Below are 18,523 nucleotides of genomic sequence, written 5' to 3'. Positions count from 1 at the left end.
TTTAAAAAAGATAAAAAGCACTGGTGGTGACGCCTGTAAGCCATTGCCTCGAGAAGGCTCGGACTAGACGGCCCTCGCGGGGTGTGTGTGTGGGGGGGGGATCGCTTCCAACTCGACGCTTCTGAGAGACGCGTCGCCGGCGACCATGCTCCCTTTCCGCACATCCCCGCGCAATTAAGCGCGGCGCTTTCCCCCCCGCGCGCGCACCGGGGCGTAGGAGGGCCGCGACGCGGGGCAGCAGCAGCAGCAGCAGCCCTTTCCTCCTCCCTCGCCCGTCTGGAGGGCGCGAAGGGTGTTTCTCCGTCCCCGCCTCCTCCTCCCCGCATCGCCCATCTGTGGTGGGAGTCTCCTCGCGCTCGCTCCCTGAGCGAGGCAGCGCTTCATGGCCGCGCGCCTGGGCTGAGGGGCCGGGCTTGAAGCGAGAACATCGAGGGACGGGGCGGATCTCTCCGCCGCCGGACACAAAGCGTCGCCGACGCCGACGCTGCTTTTCGCGAGCCCTGGAGAAGAAGGAGGAGGTGGCGGTGAAGGAGACGGCGACGGCTGCCCCTGGGGTCTCTCTCCGGCCCTTCCTCTCTCTCTCTCTCCCTCCTTGCGTATGAGTCAGGTATTTCCCAGCCCGCCGTCGGCAGCCGAGGCCGCCTCTCCGCGCTCTCCCCGCGCGCTCCATGGAGAAGGCAGCGGCGCAGGGCGGAGGCGACTCCGGAGCAGCCCCGTCCAGCGGCGGCAGTAACAGCAGCAGCCGCAGCAGCAGCCGCCCCACCTCGGCGGGCTCCTCGCCGTCCTCCTCCGCCAGCCGGGGAGGGCTCTCCGGCCGCCAAGGAGCAGCGGCGGCGGCTACACCAGCGGGGAGGCCGGAGGGAGGCGGCGGCGGAGGCAGCAGCAGCAGCCCCAGCTCCGCCGCGGCCAGCCCGGGAGGGAGCGGGGGTCTGGCGGCCGGCAGGACGACGGAGGCGGTGCTCGAGGGCTCTCTCAGCAAGTACACCAACCTTATCCAGGGCTGGCAAAGCAGGTAAATGTGGGAATAACCTCCTCTCTCAGTCTCATTATTTTGGGGGGGGGGTCAGTGGGTCGACCTACTTCCTTCCCCCCTGTCTCCCCCCCCCTATTCCTCAGCCCCACAGGATTTGACCCCTCTTCCCGCCCGCCCTTCTTTCGGCGTCGGCCTCTCCCACGCCCGCCCTCTTTGACTCAGAGGTAACTGTGGAAGTTTCCCCCTGTCCTGCGACGGCTTCCCCGTGGGATTCCCCACGGCCGCTTCCCACAGGGCAGCTGTCTATGTCTCCCCCTGCTGGTTGCTCAGGAGATGTCCAGCGCTGTTCCAAGTGTTCCTCAACACCATTTCCCCCACCCCTAATTTACCTGATAGGGACGCGGGTGGCGCTGTGGGTTAAACCACAGAGCCTGGAACTTGCCGATCACAAGGTCGGCGGTTCGAATCCCCGTGACGGGGTGAGCTCCCATTGCTCGGTCCCTGCTCCTGCCAACCTAGCAGTTCGAAAGCACGTCAAAGTACAAGTAGATAAATAGTTACCACTCCGGCGGTAAGGTAAATGGCATTTCCATGCACTGCTCTGGTTTGCCAGAAGCGGCTTAGTCATGCTGGCCACATGATCCGGAAGCTGTACGCCGGCTCATTCGGCCAATAAAGCAAGATGAGCACCGCAACCCCAGAGTCGGACATGACTAGACCTAATGGTCAGGGGTCCCTTTACTTTTAATTTACCTCATTTTTCTTTCTTTTAGAGGTTGCTCTTCCAGCACGTATTCATATGCCAAATTTGCACTCTCTGGACCTGTTCCATATGCAGGGGATAGCTCAGCCGGTAGAGCACGACACCCTTAATCTCATGGGTCGCGGGTTTGAGCCCCATGTTGGGGAAAAGATTTCCCCCTAAGGGGCCCCTTCTGACTCTACAGTTCTGTGATTCCAGTGGCAATGGAATAATAACAAGACAAGAGCTTGAGAAGCCATGTGTTTGGTAGCACCCGGCTCTTGGGAAATTGGCTGTGTAGGCAGCCCAGTGCTGTGTGCCAAAGTTGCAGGTTCGATCCCCGTGTGGGACAGCTGCATATTTCTACATTGCAATGGGTTGAATTAGATCAGGAATAGGCAAACTTGGCCCTCCAGATGTTTTGGGGCTATGACCTCCATCATCCCTAGTTAACAGGACCAGTGGTCAGGAATGATGGGAGTTGTAGTTCCAAAAACATCTGGAGGGCCGAGATTGCCTGTGCCTGAATTCAGTTATTCTCAGGATCCCTTCCAACGCCACAGTTCTATGCTGCTAGTATGCGGGACTCTGCTTTTTGAAGCTTTCTAGTGCATGCTGAGAATTTAATTTTGCATGTGGCAGTGGTGCATGTGAGCAAGCTTTTTCCAAGGCTACCATGTACCTGGAATATCTAAACTGGCCATGTAAATAGTCTGAAGTACCTGGAATGATTAGGAGCATGTCCTGAAGACTTAATATTGATCTGTTTTCCTTCTTGGTATGCTTTATTCACCATGTCATGTTTGTATTTTTGACTGCATGCTTACTAGTGAAATGGAGGTCAGGAAACATTAATTCTGAATTATTCAATGCATCGTTGTGATATTCTTTACTTTTTAGTTAAGATTAGACTGCATTAACTGCTTGTTTCACACTCAGGTTGACTAGGGAAAAGAGTAGTGGGTTCTTAACCCTGTCTATACAAGTTTATAGAAGAAAAGGAACTCTTGTTTTTCACGGTTTCCCCAATTTGCAGTTTGAAAGCAGAGATTGCGCAGTTGTGTATGCAGCAGAAAACATTTCGGGTTTTTGGTTCCTGTGTTTAATTATCCCATCTCTTCTGGGATAATACACTGTCAAAACGTTTGTCCTGTCACTTTTTCTTTAGAGTTGAAAGCTGCAGTCCTAACCCCAGTTTACCTGGAAGTAGGTAATTGCAATCCTAACCCCAATTTACCTGCAATCGGATTTACTTCTTAGTAGACAAGGTTAGGATTGTGCTATCAACTGTATTTTTATTTTTACTCTTCTAGACTTTCGCATGGTCGTGGTTGGATGCTGGCAACTTAAATTTTTTGTTTGAATTTTTTTTTTGGTCATTTTGCCTGACAATAAGCGTTGGACTTGTTCGTATGGTGGTAAGATCAATGGCATTTGTTTAGCGCAAAATGGCGCAATTTCCGCTACAAATGACATATTAGTGGAAAGATGGAAGAAAATATTCAACGTTCCGCAGCACAATCCTATACATACCACTTCTCAGACCTAGTTCAATAGGGCTTACTCCCAGGTAACTGTGTACAGTCTTGCAACACAATATTCTTCTGCCCATTCGCTCCCCACTCCCGGGGGAAAAACCAAAGCTTGTTCCGTTTAATACTCACTGGGTGAAGAGAAAAAAACCTTGTATTTCATGTGCATAAACAGCAAGGGATTGACAATATTGATTCTTTTGGTTTGCATAACTTCCTGGTGCATTATTAAGAGCAATCTTCCCCTTATAAAGTCACTCTGACCTTTGTGGGCATGCGGGTGGAGACAGCCACTGTGAAGGGGGAAAATGTGTGCCATGTTTTTGCAGCCATCTGTAGGAGAATGTAATGCTGATTGCTGCTTTTTTCTTAATTTATCAGAGCTGAGGTTTCTGTTTTCCTAAGATAATCCATATATATATGTGTGTGTGTATGTATGTATATATGTATGTTTCTTCCTTTGTTTCAATAGCAAATAACTTTAATAACTGCTGAAAACAGTAAATTTGCAGAAATGTTTACTCGTTTCAGTACAAAACGTATACCCTTGGCTAGCCACTCATTTTGCTAGAGAGGCAACATGAGAAAAGGGGTTATGGTGGCCAAGACTCTGACCCCTGCTCCCTGTCTGACCTGCTAGCAAGGCTGGCTGTCATGTATACTCCATGTCTCTTTGATTTTTGAAATGGCAACTTGGGAAAGGGAGGCAGGCAACTCCTTCTAGGAGGCTGGATTTGGACCAGGAACTACTGGCTGCTGATCTTTATAGTCATTCTTTTCCTTACTGGGAACTGGGATTTTCTAAGTCAGTGTTTAAATTTCAGATGGGGAACATAGATTCTACACAATGGTCTTAAATATAATTCTTTTGGAAAAGCTTGCGAGAACCAATGGTCTTCGATGCGCCTTTTCTGTTTCTTTGCAATTTCCTTTCTGATACAGACTGGAAGCACTATTTCTAGCACAGTATGGGCATGCTGTTATCTTATGATAACCTGCTCTTCTGCTGTTTGAATCCATTTCCCTGTTAACTTTCATAAATTTACATGGATATCATTCTTTCGGTTTCCTTCCTACCTTGATTCTTTGATCTGTTTGTTTGGTAGATAACAGGTTTGTTTGTTTTTGTAATAGTTAAGTTGTGTCTATCTAAAGTTAAGATAACATCATCCCAGTGTGTATTACTTTAGAGCACTGTTTCCCAATGTTGGGTCTCCACCGGTTTTTTGACTACAGCTCCCATCATCCCTAGCTAGCAAGACCAGTGGTCAGGGATGATGGGGATTGTAGTCCGAAAACAGCTGGAGACTCAAGGTTGGGAAACACTGCTTTAGAGTTATCTGCTGATTTTTTGAGTTTGAAGAAATTAGTGGAGTTGCTCACCCTTGAATATTCACCATCCTGTATAATTGGGTGATATCTACACACCTGGCTGCCTCACTGTCTACTGCTGACTCAACATAAACCCACCTGTTCTGGTTTGAATGTAGATCCTAGCAGTGTGTACTGTTTGTGGACACTGACATTTTGTTCCTACACACACGCTGTTTCTTAAACAGTTAAGGATTTAATGTTGTTGTTATTATTTTTATGACTATTACCGTATTTTTCGCTCTATAAGACGCACCAGACCATAAGACGCACCTAGGTTTTGGAGGAGGAAAACAAGAAAAAAATATTCTGAATCCCAGAAGCCAGAACAGCAAGAGGGATCGCTGCGCAGTGAAAGCAGCGATCCCTCTTGATGTTCTGGCTTCTGAGATAGCTGCGCAGCCTGCATTCGCTCCATAAGACGCACACACATTTCCCCTTACTTTTTAGGAGGGAAAAGGTGAGTCTTATAGAGCAAAAAATATGGTAAGTCCTGTTGGAACCTGTTGTGTTGAGCTGTGTTAAAAGGTCCCCCCCATCCAAAATAAAAAATTCAAGTTGAAAATGTTCCCTATTAAATGCATAGGGACATCCCTGAATAACATGGAACTCTTCTGTTGCTGCTATTCATTAGATTTCTTATCTGCCCTTCATCACAAGGTCCCAGGGAGGGTTACAGCAATCTAAAAATATAATATTAAGAACAGTTGAAACAGATTACAACCAAGAGAACTGAGTAGGTCCTAACCTATATATCTGAGGTGTCAAACCACAGAGTAAATATGTGCATACAATAAAAACTACATTAAGTAGGTGACAGATGCGCACCTCCGGGGATGCCACGAAGAGGCCTCTCCTGGGCTCTCTGCTGTTCTTAACACCGAAGAAGGGAAGGAGGCAAGATTTCAGATATTTGGGTCTGATGTATTGAATACAGTAGTTCAGATTAATGTTTTGTAACCTCCATTTCACTAGTAAGCATGCAGTTAAAACAGCCCAGAATACAAACATAGGGTGATTAAAACATACCAAGAAGGAAAACAGATCAATATTAAGTCTTCAGGATATGCTCCTAATCATTCCAGGTATTTCAGACTATTTACATGGCCATTTTAGATATCCCAAGGTACATGGTGGCCAATTTGAGCACCTTGAACTGGGCCTGGGAATGAACCCAAAACCAGGGCAGCTATTTTAAAATGGGGGTTATACCAGTTCTAAATGGAACCCCCGCCATTGATCTGGCTGCTGCATTTTGGACCCGTTTAAGCTTTCAAGCCAACCTCAAAGGCATCCACAAGTAGAATGTGCTTTAATAACCCAATCTGGAAGTTACCAGAACATGGAGCACAGCGGTCAAATCACTTCTGCCTGAAAGGGACTGTAGCTGGCGAACCAGCCATAGCTGGAAATAGGCCTGTTGGATCCAGGAATTCCACTTTATAATGTAATCCTAACTACATTTGCTTAGAGGTAAGTCCTGATGAATTCAATGGAGCTTACGCTCAGGTCATTGGGATTAGGACTGCAGCCTGAGTTAGACAAGGCTTCCCCTTACAAAAGCCATGCTGGTTCTTTTTGGTAAGGCTTGTTCTACACTCAAGCACATGTTTGTTTCGCCCTTCTATCCCCTTGCTGATCATTCATTGACCAGGTCAGAAGAAGTTGCAGTTTTGCAATTTCTTGGTCTCTTTAACCACTTTCTAATCTCGTTGTATGGTAAAGAGGCTGATTTGAGAGAATACTTTTCTTCTTTTGCCCCACTCGCCAGAGGGGGTATCCAGATTCAGCTGTTCCTGGTCTGAATATCATGTAGATTACTCACAGCTGCATATATCTTTTGTGAGGGCTCCCACATGCTTGTTAGAATTTGGTGTGGGGAGGAGAGAAGTTGCAGTTTGTAGTCCCACGCCCTATTGCATCCTCCCCTGTCCTGTCTGCTGCTGACCTCCAAGCTGGTGACACATGTCCTTCCTCAAGAGTTGTGCTTCTATAACTAGGAAAATTAAAGACCTCCCTTGTATGAATTCTAACCTGTACTAGCTGAACTCCTACAGCTGAGTCTTAAGTATATCCACTTGGGCTGGGTGATATATCAATATATTGTCCAAAACCAGTTTGAAGTCCATATTGTGGATACCGGTTTCATAATGTTTGACCTGGCAATATATCGTGAATCATGATGTGTATTAGAGCTGGGCGATACATCATCCAAAACCAGTTTGAAGTCTATATTGTGATATCTGTTTCATAATTTTTGACCTGGCAATATATTGTGACTCATTGTGTGTGTGTGCACTTATGCAAAAATCACAGTGTAGGAAAAGCTGTGAAGCCAGCCTGTGCTTCTACATGGCGCCATCCTTATTTCAGACATTGTGGTACATTGATGTATCGCGATGCTTAGCTGGTGATATTCAGTGTTAGAAACTGAGATATGAAAGCTGGGAGCTAAATGGCACCTTAAACCTAGGTTATAGGTGCGGTGCAACAATGGAACGTCTAGGTGCACTTTTTTATAACAAGAATACAAAGCTGAAAATGAATGAACTGCAGCTAAAATCTTAACATTCATTTTTCACATGGTCTAGACTCTAGTCCTCCTCTGAAGACTGCAAAAAACAAAGCCATACTTTCCCTGACCACCCCTCTAAGGGGGTCTCTTCTCCAGTCTTCAGAGAGTGGCTGTAAGTGGGGAGGCAGACAAAGGTCATTTCCTTCCACTTTGCTGTTTTAATCTGAAATCTTAGGTGCAGCAATTCTCCCAGACCTCAGAAACTGCTCGCACTAGTGAAATTCCTTGTCGCAAAACACTCCTAGAACAATGGGAGTTTCGAACACTGGTGATATATCTCAATGTTGAAAAACAGATATTGCTCAGCCCTGATATCCACTGAGCCATTGTGTTTCTCAGTTGCTGCACATACATTGGGGTTCCTGACTTTTCCCAATAGGCTTGGCTGAAAAAGCCGCATTTGAAACTTGGGGAAATGTTGAATGTTGGTTATGAGGCAGAGGGGTGGTGGCGGTTGTTAGGTCTCCTGAAGGAGATGTTTAGCTCCATTGGCATACAGCTTGGTGGGAAGTGATGTGTAAAATAGCACCCGCTATAGCCACATTTGCTTCCTTCAAGATCTGTGATATTTTCGAAAACGTGATTCTTCTGCAGTAGAATAGAGCGCATCGTAATCATTTTTTAAAAGTAAACCTGGTAGGTCCACAATTTGTGGCACAATCCACCCTGGGCTTCTTTGGTAGGAAGAGACAGATATAAATTGGATAAACAAAATAATAAATAAATCATCTAGTCAAAGACGGGCACTTTTAGGTCTCGTTAATTTCAGTGTGAGATGTTTGAAGCACGTGACCATTGTTTATTGGCTGTATTCAGTTGTCATCCCCTCAGTTTCTAATGTATTCAGAATTTGCTTCTTGCTACAAGTCTGGTTATAAATTATCAGTTAAGTTTTAAAAATGAGCACTTCCCTAGGGCACATGCTCTATACAAATTAACCACTGTTGTTGTGATGCATTAACTGTTTGCCACACTGCAGGAATTAAAAGGTCTGTGTAGAATATCAGTCCACTTTTTTTGAGTCTGTGAGCCAGCTAAGCAGAAATGGAATGAATGGAATATACCATTTTAAGTAGAACCCTTTCAGAACATGATCAATCAATCAATCAATCAATCAATCAATCTTTATTACGGTCCAGAGACCCAACAAATCATTACAAATCAATACACAATTCATACAGCCTACCTCCAGGTTAATCAAGCATTTTGTTTAGAATATAGGGCTCATTTGTTCTTGCAACCACCGATAAAAACTTTGCCACTGCTAACGTTCTGGCTTTTGTCCGGTCTTCCAGTAGGAACCTGACATAGTGAGCCTCTGATTTTCCCGGGAAAGGTACCAGCAAGGGTAGTATCAGTTCAGCCCTGGCCTGCTCATATTTTGCACAATGCAACAAAATATGATTTATGGAGTCGATGTCTTTAGCACACGAGCAAAGTCTGTCTTGAGCACACGAGCAAAGTCTGTCCTAACATCTTACATCAAAAACCTGACAGTACCTAACTACCGAAGGCTTTTCACCAAAGCCAGACTAAATGTCTTCCCTCTGTAGTGTTGGATGGTAGGTTGAGAGGAGTTCCCTACCAGAACATGATTGCTCTAATCCAGGATTTCCCAACCTTGGGTCTCCAGCTGTTTTTAGACTACAGTTCCCATTGTCCCTGACCACTGGTCCTGCTAGCTAGGGATGATGGGAGTTGTAGTCCAAAAACAGCTGGAGACACAAGTTTGGAAAACCCTGCTTCCGATCCCTAAAACTTCTGTTATGAGAAGCTGTTTTCAATACCACACAAATCGCCATGGTGTGTGTGATACATTCAAATACTAGACAGCTAGTAAAATTATTAGCATTAGCATTTTAATCGCCGCTTTTGATGTTCAGTCGTTTTATTTGTATACCACTTTTCTAAAGTTAAAACCATGCTCAAGGGTGTTTACGACCTATATAAAAGAATTACATAACTACAAACATAACAAAAAGCAGCCATAAACAATAAACAAAGCATCAAAAAGTATGCAACCAAATCAAACAATTTCCACATAAATCATAAGATCCAAAGGCATTCTTAGTTTATGATTTAATCCCCACTCCCAGTCTGTTAATAATGGAACAAAAATAATCAGCAAGAGGTTAAAAAAAAATCTGTTCTGTTTGTATCAATAACGATATGGAACAGCTTGATGTATTCTGGCTTTACACTTTAGGTGAAGGCTGTCAGCTAATTAAAATGCTCTACACCTCCTCATATCTGTGTTGCATAATATGAGCTGGTACAATAGTTCTGTGTCAAATATACTCTTCATGTCCCTGGGTGTTTGTATTCCATAGGCACTGTGGAGATTTAATATATTATCTCACACAGAGCTTGCTTTAATTCAGTTAATGTAGAATGAAGTATATTAATGCTTGTCGTTTTACATTTGTCCTTGACTTAGTAAAATGTCTTGGACTTCTACTATCTCAGATCATTTCTGTCATAGATAAGTTATATTAAAATACGTGTGGAGTAGTAATTCCTGTTTTGTTACTCTTTCAAAGAATCAACTTTTCAAGATTTATATTTCTGATTTATAGTTCTTTGATTACAAAGAACTCATAAATTTTTTTCCTGGTATATAAAGCCAACTGTGAACTGAGAGATTTTGGAACCGGGATTGAAACTGCAGTCCTATATACACTGACCTCAGAGTAAGTAACCATTAAATTCCCTAGGGCTCATTCCTGAACCCAATATGCATAGGATTCACTGTGAATCAATTCAATGAGCAAACTAATATAATGCGAATGTTGCCTGATATTAGAAAGTACATAGTGCTGCGCCTGGCCTGAAACATCTGTGTGCTCCATCTTCAAGCAGAGGTCTTTGCCAGATTGTTTCAGGATTGAAATTCTTCCACCTTTTGCATCTCTCTGTCCATTTCTTAACTGCAGTCTGTGACAACAACAAAAGTAATTCCAGAACAAATCCCTCATTTCTCTTCGAAAAGCGGTTTTAACTTCACAATACCTTGGAAGTCGAACGGAATCTATTCTGCAAGTGTGTTCGACTTCCAAAACGTTCAGAAACAAAAGCACAGCTTCTGATTGGCTGCAGGAAGCTGCCGCAGCCAATCGGAAGCCCCGTTGGATGTTCGGGTTCCAAAGAACATTCGCAAACCGGAACAGTCACTTCTGAGTTTGCGGCGTTCGGGAGCCAAAGCGTCCAGGTACCAAGACGTTTGGGATCCAAGGTGCGACTGTATGTGCAGGAAGCTCCTGCAGCCAATCAGAAGCCACACCTTGTTTTTCAAACAGTTCCGGGAGTCAAACGGACTCCCAGAACGGATTAAGTTCAACAACCAAGGTACCACTGTATGTCGGGACGCGGGTGGCGCTGTGGGTTAAACCACAGAGCCTAGGACTTGCCGATCAGAACGTCGGCGGTTCAAATCCCTGCGATGGGGTGAGCTCCCGTTGCTTGGTCCCTGCTCCTGCCAACCTAGCAGTTCGAAAGCACGTCAAAGTGCAACTAGATAAATAAGGTACCGCTCCGGCGGGAAGGTAAACGGCGTTTCTGTGTGCTGCTCTGGTTTGCCAGAACCGGCTTAGTCATGCTGGCCACATGACTCGGAAGCTGTACAGGGCCAATAAAGCGAGATGAGCGCCGCAACCCAGAGTCGGCCACAACTGGACCTAATGGTCAGGGGTCCCTTTACATTTACCTTTACCACTGTATATCGCCCAGGCCTGGTAGGTAGGCAATCTTAAGTGGCCTGATGGTCTCAAAGAAAGCCGAAAAATGAGAGTAATTTAACAATCTGATTTCAGATGTCTCCTCCCTAGTTCCTGGTTGCTTGGATGTGATCCTTTCTTGCTGCAGGAGACCACATAAATGGTAGTTTGCAAGCCTCCTTGAGGAGTAACCAGATTTGAAGTAACTGCATCAAATTGGATGATCCTGTATCTACAGTGAGGCTGGAGATATTTTTTTGGGTAGGCAAATGAAAGCTTAGCAAACGGATGAAGAAATATGTACATTTTTATTCTTAATATAAGAGTTTCCCACATATCAGCGAGAGGCTGAGGAATTGGTTTAGAAACCTATCAGCTCCTTTTCTCTCTCTGTGTTTTATTCCAGAGGCTGTTGATGCGCAGCCTCAGCTCTTTGCAGCTTGTTTCCCATTCTCTAAAGAGAACAATGGCACATGTTATGAGATTAAACCCAACAGATATGAGGTGCTTGGATATTAAAAGATGTTGAATCTTGTCACTAATGCTAACTTGAACCAAGCTCATCCGCTCTGCCTGCTACAGGTCAAAGAAGCAGCACTTAGCCTTTGTCAGCAAAACGGTAACAGTGGTTTTTTTTGGAAGGTGAATGAATAATTAAACGAAATAAGGATTCCTGAATTTAAGGCGGATTCATTTTTATCAAACGGGAGTGGTACAAAGAGGCAGCAGTGCTGATTTGAAAGATATGAGCTCTAGAGTTCTCTATGCCTTATAGTCCCTTATTTATTCAGTTGCATATGCACAACCGCATTGGTGTGCATGGTCTGATAGATGAGCTTGCCCAATGAGCTTGCCATCTAAGATGGACAATGGGAAAACCGACAGGGGAAGGAGTTCTAAAACTTGGGTAACTTGCTGTTAATTATCTCTACAAGTTGCACCCCCCCGATCAACAGTCTCCCTACCTGAGCTAGCAAAGGGGGTCCCAGGGATGGTTTTAGTGTCCCCCCCGGCTTAGTTGTTCAGGGGGACTTCAGCATCCATTCCAAGGCCCCCTTGTCTGCCGTGGCTCAGGATTTCATAACCCATATGACAACTGTTGTCTTGTCTCTGTTAATATCTGCTTCCGTCCATGTGGCAGGATGTACTCTGGGTTTATTTTTCTGCAAAGGATGATGGTGATTGGGATGTTGGGGGGCGGGGTTTGAAATATCTGTTACCTTGGACAGTTAGTTTCCTGAAAGGATTTAGGACATTTATTAATGTACATGGTTGGAGGACCAGTTAGGTGCAGTGGTTAAGAGTGGTGGACTCGTAATCTGGTGAACCAGGTTTGATTCCCCGCTCCTCCACATGCAGCTGCTGGGTGACCTTGGGCTAGTCACACTTCTCTGAAGTCTCTTAGCCTCACTCACCTCACAGAGTGTTTGTTGTAGGGGAGGAAGGGAAAGGAGAATGTTAGCCGCTTTGAGACTCCTTTGGGTAGTGATAAAGCGGGATATCAAATCCAAACTCCTCCTCCTCCTCCTCTTCTTCTTTTGATAGACTTAACCACAGTGTCCTTCTGTAACTAACTAACTGGGGCCTCTTATCAGGAATGGGACTTGGAGGTACTGTTCTGTGGCAGTTCTGGACTTACCTGGTGGGCAGGTATCAGAGGGTATTGCTGGGGGATTGTTGCTCAACACACCATGGCCCTTCTGCTTTTGGGATTTTACACCTCACCCAGGGATGCTTAACACATCCACATGAAAGTGCTGAGGGAGGTATCTTGTGGATTTGGAGTTGAGTGTCAACAATATTCAGATTCAGTTGTTGTATGCCTTTTCATGCTGCTGCTTTAGTTTTTTAATTGATTTGTTATGCTTTGCGGATTCAACTTGGAATTTGCCTTGGGGACCTGAATTTTTGTAAAATAAATATTTTGTAAAAAAGACAAAAAAAAAAAAAAAGAAAGACTTTTTGCATAGCACTTTTTAAGGGCTGCTTTCCAATAACTGTTGCAGAAGAAATAAGGAAAGTTGTTAATCTAAAACCAAGATAACCACAACACCCGCAATAAACTCTTCCCATTAAGGAAGGTTGGTATTCTTTGTACGGCATGATCCTGCTACTTGCCATATTGGATCTCCTTCCTTGATCTGTCTTCATTTAGCATCTTAATATATGGACCTGCTGGTTTTCTTGAGCACTTCCATACATGGCAGCAATGACTTGGACCAATTATGGCAATGTGGTCAACTCTACTGTCACACAGTTCAGCAACTGGTGTTAGAAAGAGCTCAGGGACTCATTAGTTTTTTTATGGTACGGTTTTATAGCAAGATAATATGGGTCTGAGTTGGCATTGGCTTTTAATTTTCCAGTTAGAAGCTGTGACTAAATCAGGCTATGACATTAGGCAAGTGTGGGAGGTGCCACAGATGGTTTCCTGCTTAAATATAAAACACTGAGCCTGGGACTGGTCCCAACTGTGTCTCGGGAGGGTGCCTTCAAAGTGAGCAGCAAAACCAGTTGGCTGAGGCTAAATATAAAGCCAGCACTGTGAAAAGCTGGTTGGGGAAGAATGCAGTTGCATTGCAGACAATGGCTTTGTTGTGCAATAGATTGGCAGTCAGGTGGTTTTTATTTAATGGGCTCCAGATCTCTCTTACCCAGAAAAATTGTCTCTTGTAGAGAGATCTCACTTTCCCAGCACAGAAATAACCATGAGTTGTTGATACTAGGGGAAAAAGTGCCACTACGGTGGATGCGCTGGTTGTGAATGTGATCCATGCGGGATGCGCACGCACGGGTTGTGATTCGGCACTTCTGCGCATGCGCAAAGTGCGATTTAGCACTTCCGTGCATGTGCGACCTCCAAAACCTGGAAGTAACCCGTTCCGGTACTTCCGGGTTTCGGAGCGTCCATAACCTGAAAAAATGCAACCTGAAGCATCTGTAACCCGAGGTATGACTGTATTCCCTTAGCTCAGGGGTTGGCAACCTAAGGCCCATGGGCCACAAGCAGCCCACGGCGGTTGTTTAACTGGCCCATGAGCTGCCCCTGAACCAAGCTGCCTGCTTGGCGAGTCCCCGTGCCCTGTGCTAAACCAGTGCGGCGCGGGGACTCGCTACTGCGGTGCCGGTGCCAAAAATAGAATCTGTGCAGACGTAGATGCCGGAAATGGCGGGCGCCTGCACTCACACACACCTGCGATCTGGCCCACGGAGGGAACTCCACTGGAGTGAACCAGCCCAGGCGAGGTCAACCTTGCCGAGCCCTGCCTTGGCTAATTCTTCCTCTCTGTTTGGGAGGCAAATGCTGCATGAAATACGGCTGAACAAAAAAATATGAGTACCCATTGGCCAGTACCTGTGTAGTCACCAATGACAAGCTGCTTTCCCACCTATATCATTAAAAAAGAAATCCACCAGTGAACACCTTATCTGCAATATATAATGCACAGGCAGTTCATTTCCACTGCAGTGTTAGAAATTAGCCAGATGCCAGTCACATTTTGCACCTGGCTTAAGACCACTTTTGACCAAGTGAAGCTTCCTGGGTGCTGGGATGGCCCCTGACATCTCCACCATCTGGAAGTGCATGCCTAGAGATCATTGGATCTGGACTGCTTTCACACACTAATGCCACATCCTGTAGAATTATATCAGTTATATTTTATCTGTAAAATTGGAATGGATTTCTGGAACCAAATTGCTTTTTCTGTGCAGCCTGATCAGGAGCAGTCACCATTAAGAAAAAGAGCTTGGAATCGGCCAATATATATGTGGACTGTCCCTGGATCAAGTGACTTTTCTTCAAGTTCTCAAAGCTCTTAACCTAGCTCAAGGTTGTCATCCGAACAAAGACAGATGTCTAATCAATCAGTTTGACATTTGAAAAACAAGACTTTAGAGCCGTCTTGTCCCCAAAATGTCAACCAGACATTCCGTTTTGGTGATTGTAACTTTGGTTTTGAGAGGGTGGCACTGTGGACTAAACTACTGAGCCTAGGGCTTGCTGATCGGAAGGTCGGCGGTTCAAATCCCTGTGATGGGGTGAGCTCCCTTTGCTCGGTCCCAGTTCCTGCCAACCTAGCAGTTCAAAAGCATGCCAGTGCAAGTAGATAAATAGGTATCACTGTGGCAGGAAGGTAAATGGTATTTCCGTGCACTGCTCTGGTTTCACCAGAAGCGGCTTAGTCATGCTGGCCGCATGACCCAGAAAAACTGTCTGCGGACAAATGTTGGCTCCCTCGGCCAGTAAAGCAAGATGAGCGCCGCAACCCCAGAGTCGTTAATGACTGGACTGTCAGGGGTCCTTTACCTTTACCTTTTAACTTGGTTTAAGGAGCCATTTGGCGCCTAGCTGATATATATGAGTTTCAGACACTGCTATAACACAATAGTAAAACTTTCCTTTTCTTTCTCCAGCTGCAGGAAATGTGAGGAATCAAATCTTTTGATGTAATCAACTGACTGGGTGTGGGTTGGCCAGCTGAAACTAATAAACCCAGTGAATTGTGAAATAATTGGTTGGTCAGGTTGAGGATTATGATTCCGTGTCAGCTTTGAAGCCGCAGGGTGCTTCTAGGTCTAAGAATGCCTTTTCAGTTTGCAGCGGTGGTTCTGAAACTACATATTTCTCACCAGCTCTACCAGATGCTAATGGCCTCGTCTATCAGGTCTTGGTTGCAACGGTCTGGCAAGAGTGTTGGTGACTCTCCAAGGTCTCATGCTTGGAGGTCTTCCCCGTCATCTTCTACCTTTATCCTTTTAATCGAACATGCCGGGGTTTAAACATGGGACCTTCTAACTACAAAGGATGCGCTCTAGCCTTCAGTAGAGCTATGATGCCTCAAACTGCAACAAATTACCCTGGGGCTGGTTTTTGAAAGAATTGAAGATCAGTGATTCCTTGCAGGATTGGGACACTGGGAACACATTATTCCCATGCACTTGGTGCCAAGTTGGCTGCACTTGGGAGATTCTGATCAGGTGTTGCCAAGTTCATTCCTGAATGAAGCAGATCCCAGTGGCACTTGCATTCAGTTCTAAATTTAAAAGACTTCAGTGAACAACTGGCAGTCCTCCTTAAGGATCCTGGCTTCTTCTTCTTTTTTGAAACTGTTTCTTTACCTGTCACACACACCTGATGTCATATGATGTCATCTGTTTGGGACAGGTGGGTGTGGCTTGTGGGAAATGGCTGGGCCTCATGTGGCCCAGAGGGTGGAGCTTTCCCACTACACCATGTTGGCTTCTCAGTGGTTTTGTTTCTGTGTTTATTGTTTGCTCAGCTGCTTTATAAAATGTTTATATGCATTTTATTGCGACACACAGCACTCTGACTTTAGCTTCTTTAAATTCAGTGGATGCGCATAAGCCTGTTCATGTATTTATTTATTGCAAATAGCCTTGGGGACCATGTGTCTATGGATATGAATGCTTTTCCTTCGTAACATTGCAGATTTGCTGGTGTCTGGCAGTGATTCTTGCTGAGGGCTGAGGGTTGCTAAAGTGAAGGGTGAACCATGAAGGTCTGGGGAGGAGGGGGGAAACCAACATGACTTTAGTATACAACTCTGCTGACTGAGGATAGTTTAAGTTAATCTATATCATATTCACAATGACAGTTGACTGTCACTGCCAATGCAAGTGCCAAAAGTTTCAGTAGTTCACTTTCCTAGCAGTTTGTGTATTAAAATCAAATTAATGGGTCTTAAGCTGTATGTGTATTTAATATGCAGTAAATCAGTTAAGGTGGTGTTTTCCGACGCGAGGCAAACTTTATATGAAGTCATCAGCACAAAGTTTTCTGCAAGCTGCTGTATTAATAAAGATTAAAGGGATAGCTCATTGAACAGCATGGGTCCTGTGGACTTCTGTCCTGGAGTATGTCTCTGTTTATGCATATCTAAAGACCAAAGTTCAGTAAGAAGGAATGTACACAGGTTGGTAGTCTGTGGTGGTTAGTAGAGAGTGCAATCTTCTGCTTCTCCTATACTGTGGATCATATGTACATGACAATGTTTGCAAACTGGTTCTGTTTGCACTAAGGGCAACTCCCTATTTATGTGGGGGTTGCATTCACGTGAGTGGGATGTGCATAAGACCATCCTGCTCCACGCTGCCCCCTTGCAGGACCGGAAACAGTGTTCGCGTGCTGATCGCATGCAAATGAGGAGTTTTATATGGGAGAACTAACCTATTTTATAGGCCCGGTTCCTTTGCAATGCTAAACTGTGGTTTAGTGCTGTACATGGACAAGCCTCAAACAGTCCAAAGAAAGTTGTTGGGCTTGCGTACTCGCTTCAACTCTTATTGCTGAATTGAATTAAACTTTAAAACAATCTCTGCCTAGCATTGTACATGAATTGGGCATCTTGCTTTAAAACAAGCTCTGGTGAGTTTCGTGCCAAGCCACACCATGCGCTATGAAGCAGGTTTATCAAACTACCCAGAGTTTGTCTTAAGCCAGGATCCCTGGTTCGTGTGGTGCACAAAGCACTTCAGCAGAAGTCCTTCTTCCGACCCCAGAGAGGAGAGGGTCATGGTGCTTTCCTCCAGCTAATTGAGGGTCATCCTCATGGTGCTAAGCATCACTTGCCAACATGATCCTTGTGCCCATAGCAGAGGCGTGTGAACTTGGCCCTGTCAGATCCAGAGCCAAATCTGTCTCCCATATACTGAGTCACACTGCCCAGGCTTATCAAATTAATGGTACTGTTCTGTTGATCTTGGAGAGTATGTTGTCTGTCTGTTTTAGGTGTGTATGGGGCCTAGTGGCTGGAGGGTACATAATCCCCATGTGGGGTTGTTTTATGGGGATTACATGCCCACCACCAACAATAATACTACTCAACTTGGTTCCTATCAGGTTTTCTAAACTAAGGGCTACCGGACTTCATTTTGCTCTCTGACTTATCAAGGGACCCATGAACTCTGATCAGAGCTACAAATCAATCCTAATGCAGTGGTACCTTGGGTTACATATGCTTCAGGTTACATACGCTTCAGGTTACAGACTCCACTAACCCAGAAATATTACCTCAGGTTAAGAACTTTGCTTCAGGATGAGAACAGAAATCGTGCTCTGGTGGCACGGCAGCAGCAGGAGGCCCCATTAGCTAAAGTGGTGCTTCAGGTTAAGAACAGTTTCAGGTTAAGAACGGACCTCCGGAACGAATTAAGTACTTAACCCAAGGTAACACTGTAGCTGTTGGTTCCTTATATTTTCACAGGGAGAACGGCAGTTTCTTCTGGGTTCCCCCTTCTACTTAACATCTATCTCGAAGAGGATTTTCAGGGAACCTGAAAACTTGCTCACTACTGTGAGTAGTGCTGAGCACTTTGCTTATTGCTGATAAAGGTGCTATATCTCCTGTTAACTTCTGTAAGCAGATACAGTCAGCTATCAATCTGTTTGGGCCAGCTGATATTCTCATAATGCCAAACATTATGATCAGTAAGTTCCAGCAAGCTTTGGACTCCCCCAAAGGAGGAGATAGAAAGCTTCCATTTTCCATTTGGTCCTATCAGGAAACTGCAGTTTATTCCAAACTTTAAAGGTGATTGCTTTCAACAGACTTGGATCAAATGCATGCTTCCAGATCCTGGTTTGTTAACTAAACC

General features: G+C 45.1%; 1 protein-coding gene across 5 annotated transcripts in view; it reads left to right on the top strand.

Annotated features, from left to right (window-relative positions):
* Positions 1–409: 409 nt before the first annotated feature.
* OSBPL10 (oxysterol binding protein like 10) overlaps positions 410–18,523 on the top strand; it is a 74,296-nt gene continuing 56,182 nt past the window's right edge. For 4 of the 5 annotated variants that reach the window (XM_083468103.1, XM_083468102.1, XM_083468101.1 and 1 more), the window contains exon 1: positions 654–1,012. In XM_083468103.1, coding sequence (XP_083324229.1) covers positions 669–1,012 — 344 coding nt within the window. In that variant the 5' untranslated portion in view covers positions 654–668. Of the gene's footprint in view, positions 1,013–18,523 lie in introns of all 5 variants that reach the window. The other variant, XR_014517661.1, reaches the window with a different exon arrangement.

Source organism: Podarcis liolepis, assembly GCF_965112155.1.
Source record: "Podarcis liolepis genome assembly, chromosome: 12".
In the NCBI taxonomy this organism is placed as follows: domain Eukaryota; kingdom Metazoa; phylum Chordata; class Lepidosauria; order Squamata; family Lacertidae; genus Podarcis; species Podarcis liolepis.
Note: the sequence above shows the minus strand (reverse complement) of the source record. Positions and strands in the feature narration are given on the sequence as shown.